A 25,731-nucleotide genomic window follows, 5' to 3' on the forward strand; every position below is an offset into this window, starting at 1 on the left:
GTATCTTTCCCTTCGGGGAACCATGGTTACATACGTAACCTGGAGACGTTCCCCTTCAGGAACTAGAGCTGCGTCGAAGCGCTTTGGGAACGAGAATGCCCATGCCACCAGACTTTCAAATCCCTGCCCCATGTGTGTAGCTAGGCTGAGAGAACAGAAGAGCCCGGAGTGGCTCGCATGTCTAGGCCGTAGAACCTGGTGAAAGTAATGGGTGTGGACCAACCCACAGCGTCACAGATGTCCTGCATGGAAACACCTGCTAGAAAGGCCGCCACACTTCTGGTTGAGTGAGCCTTGACCCCTAACAGCGACGGGAGATCAGAGGACTCATAAGCACTGGATATGGCATCCACTATCCACCGGCCGAGGGTCTGTTTAGTAGCTGGAAGACCTCTCTTAGGGGGACCGTAGAAAACAAGCAATTGGTCCGCCCGTCTCCACAGGGCAGCTCTGTGGATGTATGCGTCCAGTACTCGCACTTAGGGCTGCACGATTATGACAAACATCATAATTGTCGATTATTCCCTTGGAATTGTAATTGCGATTATTAATTACGATTATCACAATTAACATTTAATGATGTTTATACCATTGTTTGATGCAACTGCATGCTTTAGCGTCTGGACCAATCAGACACACCATTTTTCATTTGATTTAACAAATCAATTATTCATTAGATTAACAAATAATCAAAAAACCCTTAAGATAACATGTAGAAAGAAAAAAAAAACATATCTTAAGCGTGCAGAATAACATAAGTGGACTTTGGCCGCTTTGAACGATTACGTAACTGTGGCATCCATAATTGTAATTGCGATTAGAAATTCGATTAATTGTGCAGCCATAGTCGCACTGGACACATACAATTATGCTTCTGCTGGTCTGGCTCCCGGAAGGGAGGAGGACAGAAGGCCTGAAGTACGACAGGCCGTGGTGCCGATAAGGGGACTTTAGGGACATACCCCACTCGAGGGTACAGAAACACTTTGGCCATGCCGAGCGCAAAGTCAAGATAAGAAGGGGCCACTGAGAGGGCCTGCAGATCCCCAACTCTCTTTAGAGAAGATATCACCAGAAGAAAGGTAGTCTATATTGTGAGATGACGATCAGATATCTCCTCAATCGGCTCGAACGGAGGCTTACAGAGAGCTTCTAACACCACAGCCAGGTCCCACGTGGGGACGCGGGATCGTACCGGAGGCCTCAGCCTCAGCGCACTGCGGAGGAAGCGTGTAACTAGGGGGTGTCTGCCCACTGATTGGCCACCGAGAGGGGCATGGTAGGCCACAATGGCTGCCACGTAGACCTTCAGGGTGGAGTGGGTCAACCCTGCGGAGGAGCGGGCCTGCATGAACTCCAACACTGTACCAACTGGGCAGTTAACTGGGTCGAGCTGGCGGTCTCCGCACCAAGAAGTGAAAAGTTTTCACTTCAAGGCGTACAGTTCCTCGTGGAGGGAGCTCTTGATTGGAGAATGGTCTCAACAACCTCGGGGGCCACACCCATAACTTCCAAAACTCCGGGCGGGGGTGGAATATCGCGCCCTCCGCCTGTGAGGAGGTCCCTCCTGACGGGAATCTCCCAAGGAGAGCCGTCGAGAAGGGAAATCAGGTCCGAGAACCATACTCGGCCGGCCAGAATGGGGCTACTAACAGCAGCTGGATTCCGTCGCGGCGCACTCTCTCCAGAACTCCAGGGAGCAGAGCAATCGGGGGAAAGGCGTACAGGCACCATGGCATGACTGAGCGGTTCAACTGACGCAGATCTAAAATGGGACGCAACCCTCCATCCTTCTTTGGAACAATGAAGTACCGGCTGTAGAACCCGGACTCTCTTTCATGAGGAGGGACCACCTCGATGGCCTCCTTCCTCAAGAGAGTGACAACTTCTTGTTCCAGTACCAGAGCCTGCTCGGGACCCACCAAAGTGGGGGTAACCCCATTGAACCGAGGCGGAGGAGAACTAAACTGGATTCTGTAGCCTCTCTCTACAGTACGCAGGACCCATTGAGACACATTTGGCAGTAGTTTCCAGGCTGCCACATAGTCTACTAAGGGAATCAGTCTCTCGAGACTGACCTCTGGTGTAACCAGAGCGGCTAGCTCCAGCAGGGGACGGCCAAACTAGCTGCTCTGGAGACCTCCGCGGAGGTCGCGAGCCTCTTAGCACCGCTAAGTTTCCGGGCGGTAACTGAGAGAAGCGCTCGCCGGAGACCGTTGCGCCCTGGAACACCGGCAGGGTTGGCAGACCGGGGGGGAACTGGGGGGAGACGGGCACCGTGTAATGTGGTGTGAACCTCTCTTCCCCAGAAGGGCCTGCCCTCACCAGTCCTGAGCCCAAATTGTCAGGACTTTTTGGCCGAGGACTTCTTAGCCTGAAGGATGGTCCGCAGATCCGGCTTAGGCTTAGAAGCCTCCGACCCAGAGCGACACTGGGGAGCGCTGGCGGCAATGCTCTGTTTCTGGGCCTCCCTGTATGAGGAGCTGGCACGCAGAGGGGACTGCTCCCGCCCGGCAGCCCCCAGAGCTGAAACACGGCGAGGGAGGAACTGCTGAAACACTGCCGCCTGTTTATGGGCCTCCTGGTACCTGTCGACGACAGAATTGATGGCGTCGCCGAACAGGCCAGAAGGCACAAGTGGGGCATCAAGGAGGAAGACCCTGTCCTTCTCGTTCATATCGGACAGGGTCAACCACAGATGCCTCTCCGCTGCCACCATAGATGCCATAGATCGCCCAATGGCACGGGCGGTCTCCTTAGTGGCGCGGAGAGCAAGATCAGCGGTTCTCCTTAACTCTGTGATGTTCTCAGAGTTCATCTCCTCACCCTCGTCCAGCTCTTTCAGCAGATCTGCCTGGTATGACTGTAACATAGACATTGTGTGCACCGGCCTGATCTGCTGCCGCATACCCCTTGCCCACCAGCACTGATGTTGTGCGCAGCGGCTTGGAGGGCAATGCCGGAGCCTTTAGGGACAATGCCGCGCCTGGGGACAGATAGCTAGCTAGCGTCTGTTCAACCCGGGGCATCGCCCTATAGCCACGCTCACTCAAACCCACCACATTCCCATAATAATCCCCTCGGCGTGGAGGTTGGGGAAAAATGGCAGGCTCCGGCATGGAGGTGGCGGCCTCGACTGCAGAAAGCGTTCATCCAGCTTGCTTTTCTGCGGCTCGGCCTGCTTCTCGGCGGACCAATCGATTTTCAACTTGGCCGCAGCACGAGTAACCACCTCCACTAGCTCCTCATACTGGGGCGATTGAGGCGCAACCTCATCGACGCCCTCCACGTGAACCTCCTCGGAGGAAGATAGGTGGAGCGTCGAGCCCTCACCCCGGGGGGAAGTAACCGCAGAGCGGGCTTCCGATTCCAGAGATCGGGTGCTGGATCTGGCGGGTGAGGAAGAAGATAGGGACTCGCCAGTCTCCATTCCCTCCACCAGATTCACCTGCGAACCCCACGAGTGCAGCCGCCGCTCCGCCTCGGCGGAAGCGGGGCCAGCACCGCGAGGAACGCTGGCGAAGGCTCACTCCTCGAAGAGAGCCTTCCGGGAGCGAAGCGTATGCAGCGGAAGAAGCTCGCAATGCGGCCATTGCTCCCAAGCAAACCACGCACAGCCTGTGTGTATCCCCACCCGTAATGTAGCGCGGGCAGGGAGGAACACGTAGCGCGGCTTACTCTCGCCCATAGAGTGCTTAGTTTTAGCGTGAGCTTTAGACATAGTGGAGCTTTTTTTAGTTTGACAGACAACGCTAAATAAGACTCACAACATAGAGCGGTCTGACACACACACAGAGTGCTTGCTGAATGACAGAAAGCTGACGCCGGTTCCACCGCACGTGCTTTTAAGCTTCCTGGTCGATGACGTCACCCGCCTATGACGTCTCGCCCTTCCACTGGACTGATTACTCATGTGATTCAGAGCGTGGTCACGCTAAAGGCGTTCCCAAAGCGCTTCGATGCAGCTCGAGTTCCTGAAGGGAAACTATAGGCGATTTCATTGCAGATTTACATTCACAATCTTATGCTTAATAACCTGACATGTAAATGCCTTTAACAGTTAAGCAAAACCTGATCGGCACACATACATTTTTGCTCATTAGCCCAATTTCGCTCTGCATGTAAACAACTCAACTGGTAAATAACAGCTAATTCAATCTGCACATACAGTATCTGTTTATGTTTTGGCATCAAAACCCAATGATTCAACACTTTTAATAAACATGCTAATTTTTTATAGTTATCAGCATTTTCCTCTTTAAATTCAGATGTTATTTTTAGCATTAGAACCGCTTTTTTGTCCTCTGTAATCTCTTGTGGCATTTACAAAGACTGTCAGTGTGTATTTGTGTGAGCGAGCACAAGCACACATGTGCATACTCTTGTTTTTCAATCTTCGGCTTGCCTTTTGCTCCAGTACATGTTGGTACTGCAGGGCTTTGCAGGGGAATACATTTGTGTACATTAGAGATAGGCAGGAGGTGGCATATGGAGTCAATTCAATGCCACATATATTTGCAAATTAATTTAATTTTTGCAAAATAAAATAAAGTTTTGCAAAGGAAAATTAAAGTATTGAGAAAAAAATTAATGTGCTTTTTGCAAACAAAAATAAAGAACTGCAAAAGAAAATGAAGTATTGCAAGAAAAAAATTAGTTTTGGAAACAAAAAAATAAATAAAAAATTGCAAAATATAAATGAAAAAGCAATGATTTTGCAACACACATTTTCCATGGCCATAGCTACTAATTTATTTAGTTTATTTACTAATTTATTTATTGTGTTTCACTTTCTGCCATTGTTTTGAAAAGGGGGTGGAGTTAAGGGACTGGGGCGTGTACAACAGGCCTGGACACACCTCCCTGGAAGTTACATCATCGTCCTGAGACGCAGATCACAACTGATCAAGGCACTGTCGTTGAGAGTCATATGGGTGGATCATTTCCTTTTATTATCTAGCATTAAAACATGCATGGTTTGATTTTATTAACAACATTTGCTCAATTTAAAGAAGTTGCTAACTTGCTAACATGAACATCTGCTCTTTATTTCTCTCAATGTGCACACTTTTATAGCATTAAATTGTGTATGGTTTCATTGTCATACACTACATGTGTATTAACGGTGTTTGCTTAAAATATGTTAACCTGTGGGAGGACGCAGCACACAGAAGTGTTCCTTCTTTATATTAGTTAAAAGTTACTGCTAGTTTGAATGTAAATGAATGTCTTTAACTTGTTAAACTATACATCATTAAAAAGGTCTAAGACTCATTTTATATTGTTGATGGGTTCTATTGTTTAAGTTTATATAAACAATACTTTTTGTCCACACTTCCCCATTCCGTTTCAGTCTTTCCTGCACACATTCACACCTTTCCGGCTAGGATTTGGCTTTAATTATTCTTTTTTGGTCTATATTTTATTTACTGATGCCATTCTATTCACACTGTTTTAACACCTTATTTTCTTTGACCTTCTTTGCCTTTGTATCAACTGGCCTTCTTCTTCTTCTTAAAAAAACAACAACACTTTTCTACAATTTTGCTTTATAACATTAGTCGAGTGTTTGAAATTCTGTGATGTAGCTTCTTCACAGAATGAGGCAGAAAATATTTTATTGTACTCAATGATAAAGGCTTTGTCGATTAGCACTGCATTAAAATATGCTTTACTCTCATGAAAATACCCGAGATGGCTTGAAGGACACACATAAACCACATATCATCGTGATCGTGTTTATTGTCTTAAATTTTGATCAGTCAACACGTCTCTATTTTATCAAAGCACATTTATTTTTCTCAATACTTTCATTTTCGTTTGCAAAACTTTATTTTCTTTTGCAATACTTCAATTCTTTTGCAAATATATGTGGCATTGAATTGACTCCATATTAGGGAGTTATTGACAGCAGAGGGCTCCCTCTGAGCGCCTCAGCCTGACTGATGAATTGCTAAACACTGATTCACAGCACAGAGACAGGACTGTGTCTGATCTCAACCACAGACCGAAGGGTTTTTGTTTCCTATGTCGTATTGTTCTGTTAGTGGGGTGAGTTTTAACAATGTGGTCAAGCATGTTGTGATTTGGAAGTGCACATGTACTGTGGAATTTTCCCATCAGATCTGTCAGACTAGAGGGAGATTTGAAATGTGCATGGATGTACAGTGAATGTACAGAACATGACAAAGACACAGAGGGAGGAATGGCATTACTGAGGACAAAAACTGTCCACTTCCTTTCTGCACAATGTGTAAAAGTATCCACACTGTGATTCATTTGATATGTCCAAATTAAATCTACTTCACTGATCTTGAAATTAATTTATTTTGATGCAGGGCTGAGTTAGTTAAGGACTATTGTTTTAGCCTATAGGGTATAGTAAAAATCAAAATCAAAGTGGTGAGTGCTGATTTGGACATCTGTAATCTGTCCAATTTTTTGGTCATGCACATTATGATGATAATTTAAAATACTGTTGACAAAAATATAGAACACTGCAAGATTTTAATAATGCACTAACAATGTAGTGCATTATTAAATTTTGTATTAACTAAAATTAGATACCATTTTAGTCAGATTAAAATGGACTAAACATACAAACATAAACAAATAAATGCTAACAATGGCTGAGAAAAACAAATAATTAAAAAATGATGTAACACTTTGATTCTCTGAACAAAGAGCCAATATGACAGATGCTTCTACATCTTCCCATGCCTATGAAAGAACAGCTTCACTACCCTCACAATTCAAGCAGCTCTTGAAGATTTGCACAGCAACAAAGCACTAAAACTCAGAGCTGACCACATGGCATTTAATGAATCAATGCCTTAATGACCATTGCCAGTCAAATTTATTTCTGCAATATGTCTGTGAAGACGAATCTCTCGTCAAGCGGCCTTCTGTTTCTGTCATTAAGCTTCCAGATGGTACCGTGTGTCAAGAGTTAACAGTGAAAGAAAAACATCTAAATATGCAGGTAGAAAAGGTCGCATGTGAACATAAAAGATGCTTGCTTTGTCGTCTAAGTGCATCTTGAATTACATACCAGTTATTCAACAGGGGCATGCATTATACTGTATTATGGGTTTTAGGGGCTCATATGACAATTAATTTGCATAATCTTAAATTCTCAATGACTGGCATGACCATCAAGCTGTAAACAGAAGAAGCGTGTTTGTGTTGAGTTTGTTGTACTGGCGGGTCATTCATCCATGTTGTTGTGCAAGAATTCAGCCGTTAAATCTTCCGTTTGGCTAGGAACTGCATGGCAGATTATGAAAATTGTCATCTATGAATTGAAGCTCTGTGATTTCATATGTAAATGGGTAATTAGAGGGCATTGAAAAGGAGCTTAAGTAATGTTTTATTCAGCCAGTCAAAATATCACAAGAACACACAATGACAGTCTCGACTAAAGATGTGTAGCAATGACCGGTGGAAAATGGGAAAACCATTGAGCAAAAAGAGGAATGTGCAAATATGTGTGTGCGTGTGTGTGTGTGTGTGTGTGTGTGTGTGTGTGTGTGTGTTTATTGAACAGTAAACTGGGGAGACAATAATTCATGACAAACATCTGCCAGATGCTGGAACCAATTATACTTCCTGCTTGCAAAGTTTCATTTCAACTTACAAGGTCGCAATTTTCCCATTCCTCAAGCATGTTTTTGATTATTAAAAGCTAATTAGATTGCGGCATATGTTTAGCAGAGTTCTGTGTTTGGATTCAAAGAATGGGCTTAAATGACTGGACTGGTTCATCGAAAAACACATTGTGCTATATGTATTAATACCCTTGTTAATGAACAATGTCAGCACCACAGTTGTAAAAAATCTCTCTGAGGCATTTCTTAGATATTAGGATGTTAGGGCTTAATAATAAATATGTTGCTCAAACGTTTTGTGGAAACAAAGATTAATACCACTAAAGTCATATTAAAGCTTACATTTGGGGATTTAAAAAATAATAATAATAAATAAGTAAATATTTATAATAAGTTGGCACACTGTCAAAAGTCTATTGTAAAATAGTTATAAAAAATGTTTATTTTAAACAAGATTAACAAGACAAAAAAAATACATTTACTTCAATTTTTGTAAAAACTTATTTTTGGCTTTCTGAGTAATTTCAATCTTGTTTTTTTTTTAATGTTTCAATATTATTCCTGAAAAACAAGACTGACACTGATTAAGGTTTTATTATTATTATTATTATTATTATTATTATTATTTATTTATTTTGCAGTGCCATGTCCTGATTGTTTCTTTTTTTCTAGCCATGTTTTCTATCCATCATAAAATTAATGTACTATTTATTTGTTACAAATACAGAATGTTTTAAAAATAAAAGTGCAACAGAATCCTCATTGTAATGTCTGCTGTGACCCTGCTCAGAATATTGTAATTAGCCTATAATGTATAAGACAGTACAGCATGCATAGTGCACAGATGGAACCTGCTTCCTAATGGGGAAAAATGGTAAGCGTGATACCAAAAATAATCACTCAACTTAATACTATGTTACAAATGCACAGATTGTAATGATGTGTTCATTTTTAATTACTGATGTTCTCAGAAACTGTGCATGCCTCAGAGCTGCAAAGACAGTGAGAAACTGCGGTTCCTACAGAGTACATGGATAGCGTACACCCATGACTGCATTTTAGATTTGCATTTGTTTTCTAACAACTTCAATTTATGTGCCATTTTGCTTCATTATAGATGCATATCATATGCGCTTAATTGGCTTTTGTGGGACCTTAAAAAACACTGCAGGGTCCATTTCCAAAATGACTAACAAAGTAAAAATAGGACAGCAGAAAAAGACAGAAATGATTTAGCATGAAAGAAAAGAGAAGTGATCGCTTGCTTCAAAGGGCTTATGTGCTCAGGAATTATGTATACAGAATGAAAAAATCTATTGGTAGACCTGACAAAATACAAGATGCAATGTTATGTGGTTCCACTCGAAAAACAAAGCCCAAAAAAGTTGAAAATGACATTTGAACCCGAACCTACTCAGTATGAAGGTCAGGTGAGGTTTCCTGAGTTTCCACTTGTAAACAGCATTGAAACTGAGCATGCTTGTCAACAATAATAAAATTACTATGCTGACAATTGTCAAGGTCCTTCTGGCCAGAATTGTATGCCAGCACTGCTGGTATTGTTTAGATTTTTACATTGTTGTATATTTTTTGTTGATGATAAAATGTCAAGTAGCTCTGTGTACTAAAACATATTCAGTATAATTAATAGTGTATATAAAATATTCTTTCAAAAATCTATCTATCTATCTATCTATCTATCCGTCCATCCATCCATCCATCTATTAAATTAAACAAACTAATTAAAAAAAATTGCATTGCAAAAAAATTGCAAAATTGCATTTTTGGGTGCTTAGATATTTAAAATATAAAGCCAAATATATGTTTAAGATCCATAAACCAACTTTTTGGAATGAAATGGGTGTAGTCAAGGCAATAACATGTTCTAAAAGGATGGGCAAATTTGTCCTCAGAAAGTGCCAGGCAGGCTCATGCAGTTTTCAACTTTTCAGCAAAAAGGTCTCAAAAGTACAGAGGGCTTTTTAATAAGAAGCAGTGATGGATGAACAACAAGTCTTCACCACGCTTGGGATGAACCAGTGAACTTGAAGCAGAGACACTTGGAGAGCCTTCGCTCCGTGGACAAATTACGCTCCCCTGTTACAATGCATGTCAAACGACACTCGCGTCAGCTCTCATACAATGAGATGCCTGTTGTGTTAGCCAGGTGATAAAAGAGTATCTATGGGAGAGCACCATCTAAACACAGAATTAAACCCAGGAGTGTCTGGGAAAATTACTCCTTGACATTTTGTCATGTTATGTATTAGGCGCAATAAACTCCTCCTGATATGCTGCCAGTGTTGGGGTGCAGAGGAGGTGGAGGGAACCAATCACACGCCTCGTTTGGGGAGATAAAGTGAAAATGTCTGCCTTTTGTTCATCTGTCAATGATTCGAAAAAGCTGATTTCTCCAATCGGTCTAGGTTAGCTACTGTAAAACATCCATTCCAAAACATTCAAATGTGGGACGCAAACAAAAGATGCGATTTAGGAGAAGTCCAATAATTTGCTCTTTCATAAACATCCAAAGAGAAATTAATTCATATTTCTTGATAGAATGTTTTACCCATCCAGTTTATCTGCAGGTCAACAGATTTTCGTACAGTAGAGGGAAAAGCACAGTTAATTGTAACATTCAGCCTTTGTGGGTCTAAATATTCAGAGTCATCTCGACTAAGAAACCAATAAATGACTATCAGCAAAAGTGGTCCAGCCAGAACACCCGTGTAAAATACAGACATATCCAGCTTTGTGCCTGTCTACGAGAGACTGCTATAGTCGGTGTTTACTGAGATAGTTTGCAACAGCGACTAGATGTTATTAAACAGCCTGAAGGGAACTTCAGATTAATACATTGTAAATTTGTGTCATACTAGAATCTAAATGGCAACCCTGAAGAAACGTATTTCTCAGAAGTAGCTCTTATAAAGATTAAGAGACAGATACATTTTCAGTAAAGTAACAGTTCCCCTCAAATGAAAAATCTGTCATCATTACTCGTTTAAAAAAAGATGCTTCTTTAACATTGAGCACTTCTACTTTCTAGGGGCTGATTTTTTATTAAAACTAAAATATTTTAACTTTTCTGATTACTTTTTTTTCTGTCTTTTTATATGAAGATCACATTAAAATGGTTTTAGGAACTGTTTACCTAAGCTATGATTTATTTTTTGCTGTTTTTTTTCTTTTTCAAATTACTTGTGTAGATTTTAAAGTTTTACCCATATCCTAGAGCAGACTTCCAATTTTAATCTAAATATATATATATATATAGAAGTCTGCTCTCTCTCTCTCTCTCTCTCTCTCTCTCTATATATATATAATTAGTATGTTCAAAACTATGATAAAGGTGTTTTGTAGCATCAGTCCCACAATACTGAACAATTTGCCTAAAACTGTCAAATTCTGCGAGTAAGAAACTATTATTTAATTTAGGATACATAAAATGCTTAAAATTAGCTGTAGTGAGACAGAAAGAGTAAGGCAATTTATTCCAAAAAAAGTTAAAATGTAATTTCCACTGATGTCATTACCATCACAGAATGTTATTAAATAAAATAATATGAAACTAAGAAAACAAAAGACACACACGGACACACACACTCACACACATAAAATGCCACTTGTGATATAAATATTTTTTTTTTGTACTTCATTTCAAGCTGTATTTATTCAAAAAGTGAGAAACATTTAATATTTTGTGCATTTAGGATAAAAAAAAAACACTTAAAATTAGCGTTAATGAGACAGATATATAATTTCCAAAGTACAAAGTAAGAAATCTTATTATCTAAAACCTCACATAGGCAAAAGTGCTCATAGTTGAAGAAACAGCCACAACTTACTTTCTGCATTGGAACACAGACAAAAGACATTTTACAGATTATCCAGCATGCTCTTTTTCATAATGGTAACTGACTCAAACTACTATTTTCAGCAAACTTCGAGACTTAAATTTCGATTGAGATGATAAAGAGGTCTTTTTTTGTGATTTGTCTCTCCTGTAAGCCCAGTCCAGAAAAGCAGATCAGGGCAACAGATACTTTATGAAAACCTCTGCATGGCTGACTGAGGTGTTAAGCAGTGTTGAGAATCTTTCCATTACCTCATCACCTCATCCCTTTATCATCTCTCAGTCTCTCACTCCTCGTCTCCCATCCCAGCGGACAAAAGCCACATCTGTTACACACACAGTGAGTGCAGCTATACAGGGACCGCACTGCTGAGGCCGGAGGCAATGGACTCGAGTTGGCACATTGTCTTTCATGATTAAATCACCTCAATGAGCTTTGACATGTCCTGTGCTGCAGTCTTTCCATATGTAATTCATCAACTTAGGGTGCTCTTTTCTAAAGAACCACATTATCTTCTCTCTCTTTGTGTTCACACTAGGGATAGTTCACACAAAAATGAAGATTCTGTCATTTACCACCCTCGTGTTGCTCCAGTACTGCCACTCACTATACACAGGGGAAATATTTTTGGTATTGGGTGCTAGTCCCAGGTCTAGGTCTTAAGCAACAGTACAATTCTGCTTAGGACACCCATTATTAAGGTGTTTTAATCTTGAACTGTCACTTATAGCCAAAATACCAGTCCATAATCCATAATAACACTTCCTCCTGTGAAAAGGTGTTTTAAAAATCCACCATCCATTATCAAAATCCACCAACATATTTGTTTAGAACTTTTGGACTGTTTCCAAAAGTTGTAAATGGCGCTTGATCTGTGCACATTTTTCTCCTGATTCAGATGAGATGACTTTCTTCATGGATAGAGGACTCCTAATTTACTGGAAAGCAACAGTTTGAAGTCTTAATGATGGATCTGTTAATTACAAACATGCAGCTTTTCACATTAATTGATGCACTGGAGTCGTGTGAATTACTTGTGGATTATTGTGATGTTTTTATCAGCTTTTTGGACTCTCATTCTGACGCCACCCATTCACTGCAGAGGATCCATTGGTGAACAAGTGATGTAATGTTACTTTACTCTAAATCTGTTCCAATGAAGAAACAAACTTATCTTCAACTTGGGTGAGTACTTTTTCAGCAATTTTTATTTTATTTTTGGGTGAAGTATTCCTTTAATATGTAACAAAATGTTTTTTATAGTGAGTAATTCGGGGCCATGAATTAAGTCGTGGGAACAAATTCCTAATTCCTGGCCACTATACTTCTCCGCATGTCATGTGTGGGGCTCCATACAAAACAACTTTTGACCTCATTGGACCCCTTTAACACTTGCTAATTCCAAATTTTCTTCCGTATCTTTTTACTTTGCACATCTAGTGTTTTGAAATCCCAGCATTTTTAATTGTACGGCTTAACTGAAGTTCAACTCAAAATCTTTTTCTAGTCTAATTCTATAAGCGACCTCAAAGGCAGTAATTTCTGGGAAATTAGTGCTATCTTATAATTTCAGACCTTATATTAGGGAAAAAAAAAGCTTTCTCGGGCAATTCTTCTACGATTCTTTATCCTCAAAATGGCAAATTCATATTAATACAACTGCATAGAACAGATGGTCCATTTAAGAAATTAAAAGGCTAAAACATTAAGAACCGAAATGAGGGTGAATTCCGACAATGGACAGCTGATGATCCTGTGCCACTGCATTAGCACTGATGGACTCGGAACAATGCGATCTGAACGTCACGCTCAAATGAAACACCCACACTCATTCACAACTCGTTCTTTGGGAGGGCTTCGGATGCGGATCTCTGGACGCCCTTTAATAGATGAGTTCACTCAAGGGCAGGGAATGTAAATTGATATACTTCTCAGGTAGACATTCCCCACAGAGTCCATCAGCGGATTCCTGCCCCGTCCAGGTGCCATGCAAGCAAAGCTGGCAGAATCTTCCGTTCACCCTTCCTCACCCTGCCCGGCTAGTGTCACTCAGGCTGTCAGAGTACAATACCAAGCCTTCAGTCTTCACCACCGCCATTGTTTCCAACTGACACATAACAATGGCTGTCCTGGGATGTTCAATCACACCAGCAGCTGCTCTCAACCTCACAGCTTCCTCTCGCTGGCAGCTTGTGTCCTCTCAGGCTTCCTACTCCACCACGGTTTTCTGGCTGGCTGATTCCCAGGGCAAGCGACGCATGGCAGGTTAATTTTGAAAGAATCTCTGGGTTGCATGAGTCCATCTCTCTTGTAAGTTCTGCCTAGAACAGAGGCACACTTCTTATGTACATCCACATTCTTTCCATTAGTGAATGCTCCACTGGGCATCTTGCTCAAAGGTCTATTCTGGAACTTTACTTGTGACACTTGCAGGTAACACAACTGTTATCCAGGTGAGATGAATGGTGAGCTGAATAAGATGTTACCCATCATGCACTGCACACACATATGAGCATATCAATTAAAGCTTATGGTCAGTCTAATTGCATGAACTGTCCAAGCAGGATACAGGAGTTTATTCATTCTCACGTTAGATTAAGGCTGTATTCAATGTCTTACACAATTTTTGTAAGAGCGCTATACCAATCAAAAGTTTGGGGTGGGTACATTTTTATGAAAGTCTCTAATGTTCACAAATGCTGCATTTGTTTCATAATACAATTCAAACATTTCTACTGTGAAATAATATTTTTTTAAATAAGTGTTCTCTATGTTAATATATTTAAAAATGTAATTTATTTCTGATGCAAACCTAAATTTTCAGCAGCCATTACTTCAGTCTTGAGCATCACATGATCCATAAGAAATAATTCTAATATGCTGATTTGGTGCTAAAGAAAAAAAAAAGATGGTTAATACTGCTTAATAATTTTGTGGAAACAATGGTAAGAAAAAAATTTACCAACCCCAAACAGCAGTATTGTCAAAAGAAACAAACTATTTAAATATAAACTATACTATTTACTATACTACAATATATAATCTTTACTATATATAATCTATAACTGCTTAAATCTATTTATAGTATACTAGTATAAGTTTCCTAAAATCATACATTTATAGTAGCATTCTTAGGTATAATGTGCTGTTAAACCATTTAAACCTTTTCAACTTATGTATCTTACAGTAAAGTTAACCAATTAACTGATTTTTACTTCAACATTTGTACAGCTTTCTGTAGAATTTACTTTTAATAGTACAGAAAGCAGTGTAGAGTCTCTTCAACTTGCATAGCCAGACTCGGCATTGTCTTGTACATAACAAAAAAGACAAAAAAGGGAACCACAGCAAACAATTCGCAGTGCTACAATATTGCAAACGGAGTTGAAATTCTAAAAGGAGGGCAAACTATCCAGTTAAGGGAATGAGCGACTTTAGATGTAGATCTTTAAAGTAGTACTCTAGGTAGTCAGCACAGAGGCTCTGAGCCCCAGAGAGATGGTATGCCGCATGTGGACCTTGTGAGGGTGATGGAGTGTGCGCATACCTGCGGCTCAAATGATCGATGCCAGGCTTCCGTGCTAGGCTGAGTGGAACTGACTCAAACACACACTGCACTACTCGGCCCCTCTGTCCTCCCCATCAAACCGGCCCAGCTGTGGTTTTAAAGGTGGGGTTGAAAAATGAGCAGAGGATGTGATAAGCTTCGCTGAAAGAACTCCCAAGGCTCTTCAGCCTGCAGAAAAAGTGAGTTCGGCTCGGGCCCAAGGTCCTACGGGACCTGGAGGCATAGAGAAGCGTGACACCACAGATACAACAGTGCTGGCCTTACAGAGGGACCTAGGGATTTCAAGTGCGCTTGTACTGCAGCTGGAGACTATCAGACAGCGGTGAGACACAACTCTCACACCCCATCAATTCACATCTGCCTCCACCGATTTAAGCTGGCATCAGGGGGCTACTTGAGTTTAGTTTCCATATGAAATCTGGATCACCAAACTAACAACGTCTGTAGCCGTTATTTCAGAGGAACGGCATACTGGGAAAGGCTAGCAGGTGACTACAGGTCACGTGATATTAAGGAAACTCTCAAGAGGCATTAGCATTCATTAATATTGGTTTTAGAGTCACACCGAGCTCATGGCAGGTGGAAAGTGGCAACCCTTACGGCATCATTACAGGGCCAATGTGACTAAGAACTTGTGCTGTTTGGAAAGTAGGGCATATTTATACAAGATGCCCTCTAGAGGATTGGGCTTGGACTGGGAGTGTGAAAGTATTGCACATTGGACAAATTAATCAAATTTTTACGCTCTATAACATACACAGCAGAATAATGAATTATGAACAATCATGTATCCTTCTGAGGTCCGTTTGTATTTACCAAAGCATATTTCACTGAATCAACAAATTAACGTGTTTACAATTTTTTTTTTTTTATGTACCGTTTGAGTGAAATTATCAAAATCACATTTAAATAATTTTTCTTATTGATGGAGGGTTAATTTTAAATGAATGAAAAGTACTGAATAAGTTCCCACACATTATCCAAATCTGCTCTGTTGTGGGAAAACATTGCTTCCCAAGAATTTGTATAATATTCATTATCACAAAAAAAAGGAATCCTCTTTTGTAGAGGCAAGGCACTTATTTTTGGAGGATTTAAAGCAGAAAGGTGAAGCTTATATCTATAAAGCACTTAAAATCATTCATCTGTGAAAATTGTGTTTTATTTGAGCGGTTGTTTAGCTTTTGTAGCAATCAACATTAGGCTACAAGTGCTGCTGATTAAGGTTAATCTGTACTGAACCAGGAATATTCTTTAAACACAATACCTAACAATAAATAAGATACTTCTACAGCATTTATTATTCTGTTACTGTTAATAAAGTTGAAACATGAATTAACAACATTCATTTACAACTAACATTAATAAGTGCTGTAAAAAATGTCGTTCATTGTTAGTTTGTGATACTTAATGCATTAACAAAGGAGAATGAATGAATCTTATTGCAAAGTGTTACCATTTCTCTGACACCAGTGTATGAAAATGTGTCTTTGCATGCTTTTCACAGCCTGAGATCTTAGCCTTTCTGTCTTGTTTTGTTATTCAGGGAAGTTTCCCAACCTTTCTGTCCATTGTTCTGAGAAATATGATATTCTGACACTTCCAAATCTGCTCACTGAATTCAAAACCATACTAAATATTTACCTTCTCAGATTCTGCAGACGCTTTATCTAATGTTCCTGTATAAATGTGTTTTAAACAGTTTTAAATGTGTAGCTGGAGGAGACAAGACACTGAACGGACACCTTGTGAGCCTCTTAGTGTCATTGCCAGTGTGTCTTCAAATGGCCTGAATAATTCATGGCGCAGAACAATATCTCCTTGACTGTGATGAGGAACTTTAATGATACTCATATTTCTTGCTGCCGTTAATGCTGTGGCCATAACTGGCAGAGAGAGAGAGAAAAAATTGTTTATAAAATCTCCAGCCTGTTTCATATATATTTCATAACATTTTCGCAGGGTTTGTTGTTGAGTCTAAGCATGCGTGCTGTTCCTCTACAGACTGCCAGGATGGGGAACAGGCTGTCAGAAGCCAACCAATCAATGTCTGTGGACTGAAACACTGCTGGGGTTTCATAACATCACCCCACACACTGAAATAATCTGGAAATCACTGAAAAAAGCACCGGACACTGTCATTTGATGCTTGGTCAATGCATTTTTGTCCTGTCTGGAAGACACACTTCATGATATGATGACTGGGTGAGCTCAGCACAAATCAACACAAAATAAAAATGGACTCTATTTAATTTCTTCATACACATTCTTAATCTTATTGTGAATGATTCATCATTCAACATTAAACATTAGCCAAAGGCACAGAAAAAAATACCACAAAATACCACACAGAAACTCTTAAATTACTAAACGAATTCAAACTTTCAACCCTACATTTAGACATCAAAACGCAGACATTTATTGAGAGAATCGAGTATGGAGAACAGACCGTTCAGGTTAAGGAATTAAAGTAGAGATTAAGAAAAGGTTTGTTTATCTGCATAACCCTGAAAAAATGCAAATGATTTAGAATAAACACTTTTGAAGTTATTTGCTTTTTCGCATTCTATCTGTCTCTTGAGTTATGATTTGTGTAGCTGTGCAATTGACACTTTAAAGTTGAGCAAGAAAATCTTCCACTCAAAACATAATCCTAATGACAATTTTAGACGTACAACACTGCAGCACCTGATAAACCAGCCAGCCAACAACAAACAAACAAACAAAATAATCACTATTGGACTTTTGTAGTGGAAGGAGGAGCACTCTTACCTTGGCAATATTCTCATGGAGTTCGAAGGCTGGATCCAAGGTCTCTCTTAATGAAGACTCAGGAGGGGAAAATGCCTCCGAGAGAAAAAACGCTCTCTAGGTTAAAAAAAAAGAGAGAAAAAAAACCTTGAAGAATGCAAAGTTACAACACACACCTATACAACGATGTCAACACAGTTACATTTAACTGTCATAATGTACATCTGAAATAGATGTATTGGAAAAGTAGATCCCTGAACGTCTTTTAAAGTCATGTTTCCTGTCTCGCCAGGGTGACTGTAAAACTCACAGAGGACGTTATGCTACATCCTAGTAGTTCGAAGGTCAGTACATTTTTAGCACTGAAAACATATGCTTCTAAACAGTACTGACCATTTGATGACTGGATGGCCAATGGCTGAAGATTTTATTCACTGCGAAATGATTGAACCCTTTTCAGTCACTTTTGTTTTTTAATAGAAATTGTTTCCTCAATCTGAGTGGTTTAAAACTTGGTGACTTACATATGCAATCTGAAAAAAAAAGAAGACTGGACTTCGATTGATGAGTCTAAGTGGTCATAAAAATAAGTCACAGCATAGATGTTTATAGTCAAAACTGACCAGCCATAGGCAATTAGTGGGAAAGACCCAATGAAATGCAGAGAAGGCACTTTTTTTGTGAAGCTCCTAAAATCCATTGATTAAATGTTACTTTTGCTAATAATATAAAACATATTATTAGTTGACATAGACCTTATGGGTGCAACCTCACATGTAACCACACTTAAACAAAGCACAGACCATGACAGCATCAGTGAACTCAAAATCACAACTTTTCCCCAAAATCTCTTTCTCTCTCTTAAGATTAACCACACAAATCACACAGGTCAGATTAAAGCCACTCAATCCTGTCCCAGTGCTATAGTAGTCAGAGTGCACCACTGTCTGGATAGAGAATATGATAGAATCTCCCCTGATCTCTTCACCACTGAAGAAACTTCTGTGCTTCATTTGGGGAAACTGGTCAGGAGGAACCAACTTTGTGCTTGATGTTTATTGTTATTATTGTTTACCCTTTGCTTAATTAGTGTAATGCCACTTCAGATGCTGTGAGCCGTATGTATTCCTGTATGCAGGGTCGGCGCCAGAGCGCACAAAGTGAGGGGGCAGGCACAATTTTTTGCTTTGAAAAAAAACATGTAAATATACATTTTTGATATATGATATATGATATTTGATATATTTTGATATAAAATATACCTAGTTTGATATATGAATTGGGTGTTCGTCAAAGATTGCATGCGGTCGGAGATTCCCGTGTTTACAGCTCCATAAAATAACCTACTGGAAGCTCTGTAGTTTTGCTGTATAGGCCTATAGATAAAAATATTAAAATTACAAACACACAACATTTTGAGTTACTTCCATTTCTGAAAAAAAGAATGTAGGCCTAGTAATTGATTTTATAAATACACACGCCTGATTTTTGTTTTAATTATCCATCCTACATAAAAAAAACAACAAAAAACATTTGCAATCAAGACAAAAAAGCCAGAAGTGAATGTAAACCAGATTTGGCCCAGACTCTGTTGCTATCTGTGAACCTCGCCAGAACTACCGGGAGCAGAGCGGTCGGGGGAAAAGCGTACAGACGGAGCCTCGGCCACGTCTGCACCATGGCATACAGCCCCAGTGGAGCTGGATGCGTGAGGGAGAACAGGAGCGGACAGTGTGTCGTTTCCTGCGACGCAAATAGATCCACTTCCCGGGCCTCAGCCCCTGTCTCGACAGGATATCTGCCCCCTGATTTAGATACCCAGGAATGTAAACTGCTCTTAGAGAGAGGAGCTTCCCCTGAGCCCACAGAAGGATCTGGCGCGCCAGCTTGTACAAGGGGCGTGAACGCAGACCCCCCTGCTCCTTCAGGGACGATGCTGAGTATGGGGACAGATAGCTCGCAAGCGTCTGCTCCACCACTGGCATCGCCCCATATCCCTTATCATTCAGCCCCACGATGTTCTCTTTTGTTTTTTTGAGGAAAATAAAAAAAAAGATACGTCTCGTATAAGCTGCATTTTCAGAAATAATAACGGTAGGCCTAATAATGTTGTAATGTATCAACATTATAAACACTATAGGATAATTTAGTTCCCCTCACTTTACAGTTCACGCGCGTTCCAGTATCGATGGAAAAAATATCATAAGGAGCAAAAATATGCCACAGTGGACCGGGTCTCACGCCGAACAGCACGGTGAATGGATGTGCTGTTTCCAATGAATGCAGTAGCTTAGTGTGCGAGTGAGGCGCCGGCGCGATCAAACAGCTGAAACATAAAATAGACTACTCCGTAATTTTTGGTCATACAGTAAAGGCATAATTCAAAACTGCAAAGTGTTAGCAGTTTTATTAAGTTAATAAAGTTAATAAGAATTCTTTCTAAATGCAGCACCGTTCTTATTTCGCTCTGCATAACCTGAACGAAAAAATTATAATTTTTTTGCTAAGAACGAACCGAAATGAAAACATTTAGATTTGAATCTGTGCATTTAACAGCCTGGGAAACCTTCCCAGGGCAGTACCTTGCCTCACCGACTAAAATCAGGGCGCCCACTACGGAGACGGCACCAGAGGTGAGGGGGCACAGTGCACAGTGACCCCGGGCCAGGCCCCCTCAGCCCCCCCACCGTGGCACCGACGCTGCCTGTATGTAATGAAAAATGAAAAAGATAAAGCAGCCCTGACCATCCTAATTGAGAGAATGATTCTCAAATATGAATATAATACGAGCTCTTCTAATTTAGTTAAGCAAAAACACTTTGAGCTGTGGGAAAAGAAAAAGAAAAAGCCAGCAAATGAAGTCATAACATTTAGCAATATGAAGGCAAAATACTAAATTCTAAGGATATCACTGACTGTATAAGACAATTTTATGAAGGTCTATTTCAACCTAAGTTCTATACTCAGCCTGCAGCAATTTCTGTCTTCCTTCAATCAACTTCCCCCTTCCAAAACTGAGTAAAGCTGATCAGGAAGCATTGAAATCTGAAATTACTATTCAAGAGATACCTAATGCAATCATAAGCTTTCCTATTGGGAAGGCCCCTGGGCCTGATGGCTCTGGAATTGAATTTTAGAAAAAAAAAAAAAAAACCAGACAAAAATCGCACCTCTTCTAAAGATCTGACAAACAGCAATTGCCTTTATCAATGCACTGTTCCAGTATTTCCTCACTTTTAAAGAAAGACAAAAATAGATCGCTCTATTGCTCTTCTCAATACACATTTAAAAATGGCACAATCACCAAAACGAAACAAATCCATCAAGAATTATTCACATAGATCAAGCAGGCTGGTGTGACTAACTAGCCCTAGCTTTTAGTTAGACACTTGGATAACTAATTAGCTGTATATATATATATATATATATATATATAGTGTCAAGCCTTTAGTTAGTCACATGGGTAAATATTTTTTGCTACTTACAAACAAAACAAATAAACAAACAGCAAAACAAAACAAAACAAAAATGGATAAGGCTAACTAACTTACTGAAGGTTTTGTTTACACTCTGTTGTATATATGTATTCACAAAGTGTGCCTGACAGTGGTTTGAAGACCATCAGTAAAAAATGGAATAACAAAAAAAAAAAACATATGCAGTGTTTTCGTCCACCAAAAGTGGACTGCTGTTTGTGTCTTTCTCTTTGTAGTGGCTGCACAGAGAGGCACAACAAAGACTGATTCGCACTGAAGATTAGAGACATTACACCCAGTGCCTGTCTTCCCACACAGCTTTTCATCTCACTTGAGAGCGGACCCTGCTGTTTTGAAGCACGGTAGTCTCGCCAAGGGATATTACTACGCCGATTGTGTGGCAACATCAGCAATAAGTTGGTTTGGAGTGATCTCGGACAAGTTAAATGCGAATGCAGATCATTTTCATCTGTATGCCACCACTCTTATCCAGCATGATGAACATGTTCGTTCCTCTAATACGGGTATTCGGTTTCAAGAAGACAAGCTGGGCCTTTCATGGAGCCTTTTGAATGGGTGACATTTCTCAGAGATATGTTGCTCTTCACATAGATAAACACATGGCTCTCAGCATAATAACCAAACCTCTAGACCTTGGCTACATGTGAATAGTGCTGTGCTTGGGTTACTGAGAATGATATCTCAGGCAGGTGAATTGGTTTCTTTTGACTGAGTGAGCAGGAAACCGCAAGGCTCAGCTCGGGAAGGGTCTACAGGTTTAAATGTGATCTGGCAGTCAAATCGCAACCAGCGGAAGCTACTGTACACCAGGGAAACGATTCCTGTTTATTCTACACAATCAAAACGGCCTTGTTACGACTGGAGTGGCCAGTCCACAGGCAATTCTGCAACGAGCAATTAAAATTCAACAGCCGCATATTACTGTTTAGAGACCCAATAAAATGTAATTTGCATGGCCGGGCCAGGCCCCCTCAGCCCCCCCACCGTGGCACCGACGCTGCCTGTATGTAATGAAAATACACAGAGATAAAGCAGCCCTGACCATCCTAATTGAGAGAATGATTCTCAAATATGAATATAATACGAGCTCTTCTAATTTAGTTAAGCAAAAACACTTTGAGCTGTGGGAAAAGAAAAAGAAAAAGCCAGCAAATGAAGTCATAACATTTAGCAATATGAAGGCAAAATACTAAATTCTAAGGATATCACTGACTGTATAAGACAATTTTATGAAGGTCTATTTCAACCTAAGTTCTATACTCAGCCTGCAGCAATTTCTGTCTTCCTTCAATCAACTTCCCCCTTCCAAAACTGAGTAAAGCTGATCAGGAAGCATTGAAATCTGAAATTACTATTCAAGAGATACCTAATGCAATCATAAGCTTTCCTATTGGGAAGGCCCCTGGGCCTGATGGCTCTGGAATTGAATTTTAGAAAAAAAAAAAAAAAACCAGACAAAAATCGCACCTCTTCTAAAGATCTGACAAACAGCAATTGCCTTTATCAATGCACTGTTCCAGTATTTCCTCACTTTTAAAGAAAGACAAAAATAGATCGCTCTATTGCTCTTCTCAATACACATTTAAAAATGGCACAATCACCAAAACGAAACAAATCCATCAAGAATTATTCACATAGATCAAGCAGGCTGGTGTGACTAACTAGCCCTAGCTTTTAGTTAGACACTTGGATAACTAATTAGCTGTATATATATATATATATATATATATAGTGTCAAGCCTTTAGTTAGTCACATGGGTAAATATTTTTTGCTACTTACAAACAAAACAAATAAACAAACAGCAAAACAAAACAAAACAAAAATGGATAAGGCTAACTAACTTACTGAAGGTTTTGTTTACACTCTGTTGTATATATGTATTCACAAAGTGTGCCTGACAGTGGTTTGAAGACCATCAGTAAAAAATGGAATAACAAAAAAAAAAAACATATGCAGTGTTTTCGTCCACCAAAAGTGGACTGCTGTTTGTGTCTTTCTCTTTGTAGTGGCTGCACAGAGAGGCACAACAAAGACTGATTCGCACTGAAGATTAGAGACATTACACCCAGTGCCTGTCTTCCCACACAGCTTTTCATCTCACTTGAGAGCGGACCCTGCTGTTTTGAAGCACGGTAGTCTCGCCAAGGGATATTACTACGCCGATTGTGTGGCAACATCAGCAATAAGTTGGTTTGGAGTGATCTCGGACAAGTTAAATGCGAATGCAGATCATTTTCATCTGTATGCCACCACTCTTATCCAGCATGATGAACATGTTCGTTCCTCTAATACGGGTATTCGGTTTCAAGAAGACAAGCTGGGCCTTTCATGGAGCCTTTTGAATGGGTGACATTTCTCAGAGATATGTTGCTCTTCACATAGATAAACACATGGCTCTCAGCATAATAACCAAACCTCTAGACCTTGGCTACATGTGAATAGTGCTGTGCTTGGGTTACTGAGAATGATATCTCAGGCAGGTGAATTGGTTTCTTTTGACTGAGTGAGCAGGAAACCGCAAGGCTCAGCTCGGGAAGGGTCTACAGGTTTAAATGTGATCTGGCAGTCAAATCGCAACCAGCGGAAGCTACTGTACACCAGGGAAACGATTCCTGTTTATTCTACACAATCAAAACGGCCTTGTTACGACTGGAGTGGCCAGTCCACAGGCAATTCTGCAACGAGCAATTAAAATTCAACAGCCGCATATTACTGTTTAGAGACCCAATAAAATGTAATTTGCAATACAAAACGCTTTTATCACAAATAAGATAATAAAAATTCCTGGATATCTTTATTCAGTCATTAAACCAAGCAGCAATTCATATGTAAATAGGACCTAATTTAATCCCTAGTAAAATACAGAAACTTTATAAATAATTAGCTTAGTTTGTGCTGGAAGTCATATAGGTTTTTGAAATAAACCTTACTGCTTAAATCTTACTTTTTTTTTTTTTGATTGAGCTGTAGGGAACAGTCATATTTTTGTCTGGTTTTCCACTGAAAATATATAAAAACCTTGAAACAGGATACAATAAAAACAAGTGAAATTATTAGACAAAGCACTTATATTGAAGAAACAATTAATCATAATTAATTAAAAGCTTATTAACTCAATCTCACCCAGGAGTTGTGAATGTGGCTGTGAAGAACTCTGAAATAAATCATCTCTCTTTAATTAAGCTCGTCTTCATGAAAGATGTGCTGCGTTCATGCATTTATTATTTATAAAAAAATAAAAATAATAAATACATAAAGTGATAAAAAAATTAAATGGTTAAAAAAAAGAAAGAAAACCTTATAGAATAAATTTACAGGATGTGCACTCCTATGTTGTGTATCGTTCAAGGACATATGACTGAGACATTGTTTTTTTCATAGTTTGTGTCAACTTGCTTGAAACTATAAACAGTGTAACATTTACACTACTGTTCAAAGTTTGTAGTCTGTAAGATTTTTTTTTTTAAAGAAATTAATATTTTTATTCAGCAATGATTCATTAAATTGATCAAAAGTAACAGTAAAACATTTATAATGTTGCAAAAGTTTGAAGTGAAATTTTAAAACATGTATCATGGTTTCCACAAAAATATTAAGCATCAAACATATTTTACCACAGATAAAAATAAGCAATGTTTCCTGAGCACGAACTCAGCATATTAGAATGATTTCTGGATCATATGAGACTGAAGGCTGGAGTAATGCTTGCTGAAAATGCAGTTTTTCCCTCGCTGATTACATTTTTATAAATAACAGTATTCAATATAACTGTTTTCACATTTTTTCCCAACTAATTGCAGCCTTTCTGAGCATAAGAGACTTCTTTCAAAAAATTAAAATATCTTACCCAATATCCACCATTTTATCCAGCATTTAAATGATTATGGAAATGTAACAAGCAACCAAAACGCATACTCATGTGCGTTTGTAAGACAGAAACAGGGAGAGGATGAGTTTGGCAGAAAGCAGGAGCAGAAAGATATAATCACACTGTTTATGTAAGCTGGAAAATGAGGCTTTGAATGCAGTAATCAGCATGTGGCTGGATTTCTGCCTGCTCTGAAAAGCCCAGCCCTGATGTGTGGGACAGTCTCTCCGAAAGCATTCAGAGCTATTTAGTGTGCCATCATCTCCCAGTAACCAGAACTAATGGTCTATTGTTGGCAGGGAGCAATATGAATATTCATTGACAATGAGCGAGTGATAATAACACACAGTAAAACGCAGCGGCAGGCTGAGGGTTGACAGAGGACGATCTCAGCTGCGGTTTCGCACATATATCACTGACTTAATCAGCCATGAACCTCTGAGGAAGCTCAGGTGATGGAAGGATTTCACTGTAGAGGACACACTAGAAACGGCAGTTATTGTACAGCTAATTCCCCAGTATACTCATGCAGAAATTAATTCAGTTTTAAACGCACTAGAAAAGACCAAATTAAATGACTGA

The 25,731-nt window shown here is 39.8% G+C and overlaps 1 protein-coding gene across 1 annotated transcript in view; it reads right to left on the minus strand.

The window, feature by feature from the left end:
- LOC107674502 (inactive N-acetylated-alpha-linked acidic dipeptidase-like protein 2) overlaps positions 1–25,731 on the minus strand; it is a 73,830-nt gene that overhangs the window by 29,935 nt on the left and 18,164 nt on the right. Inside the window, exon 3 of the mRNA XM_016468489.1 lies at positions 17,805–17,900. Within this exon, the coding sequence (XP_016323975.1) occupies positions 17,805–17,900 (96 nt within the window). The remainder of the gene's footprint in view (positions 1–17,804; positions 17,901–25,731) is intronic.

The sequence above is a fragment of the Sinocyclocheilus anshuiensis genome, unplaced genomic scaffold (genome assembly GCF_001515605.1).
Source record: "Sinocyclocheilus anshuiensis isolate Anshui unplaced genomic scaffold, SAMN03320099.WGS_v1.1 scaffold572, whole genome shotgun sequence".
Taxonomy (NCBI): Eukaryota; Metazoa; Chordata; class Actinopteri; order Cypriniformes; family Cyprinidae; genus Sinocyclocheilus; species Sinocyclocheilus anshuiensis.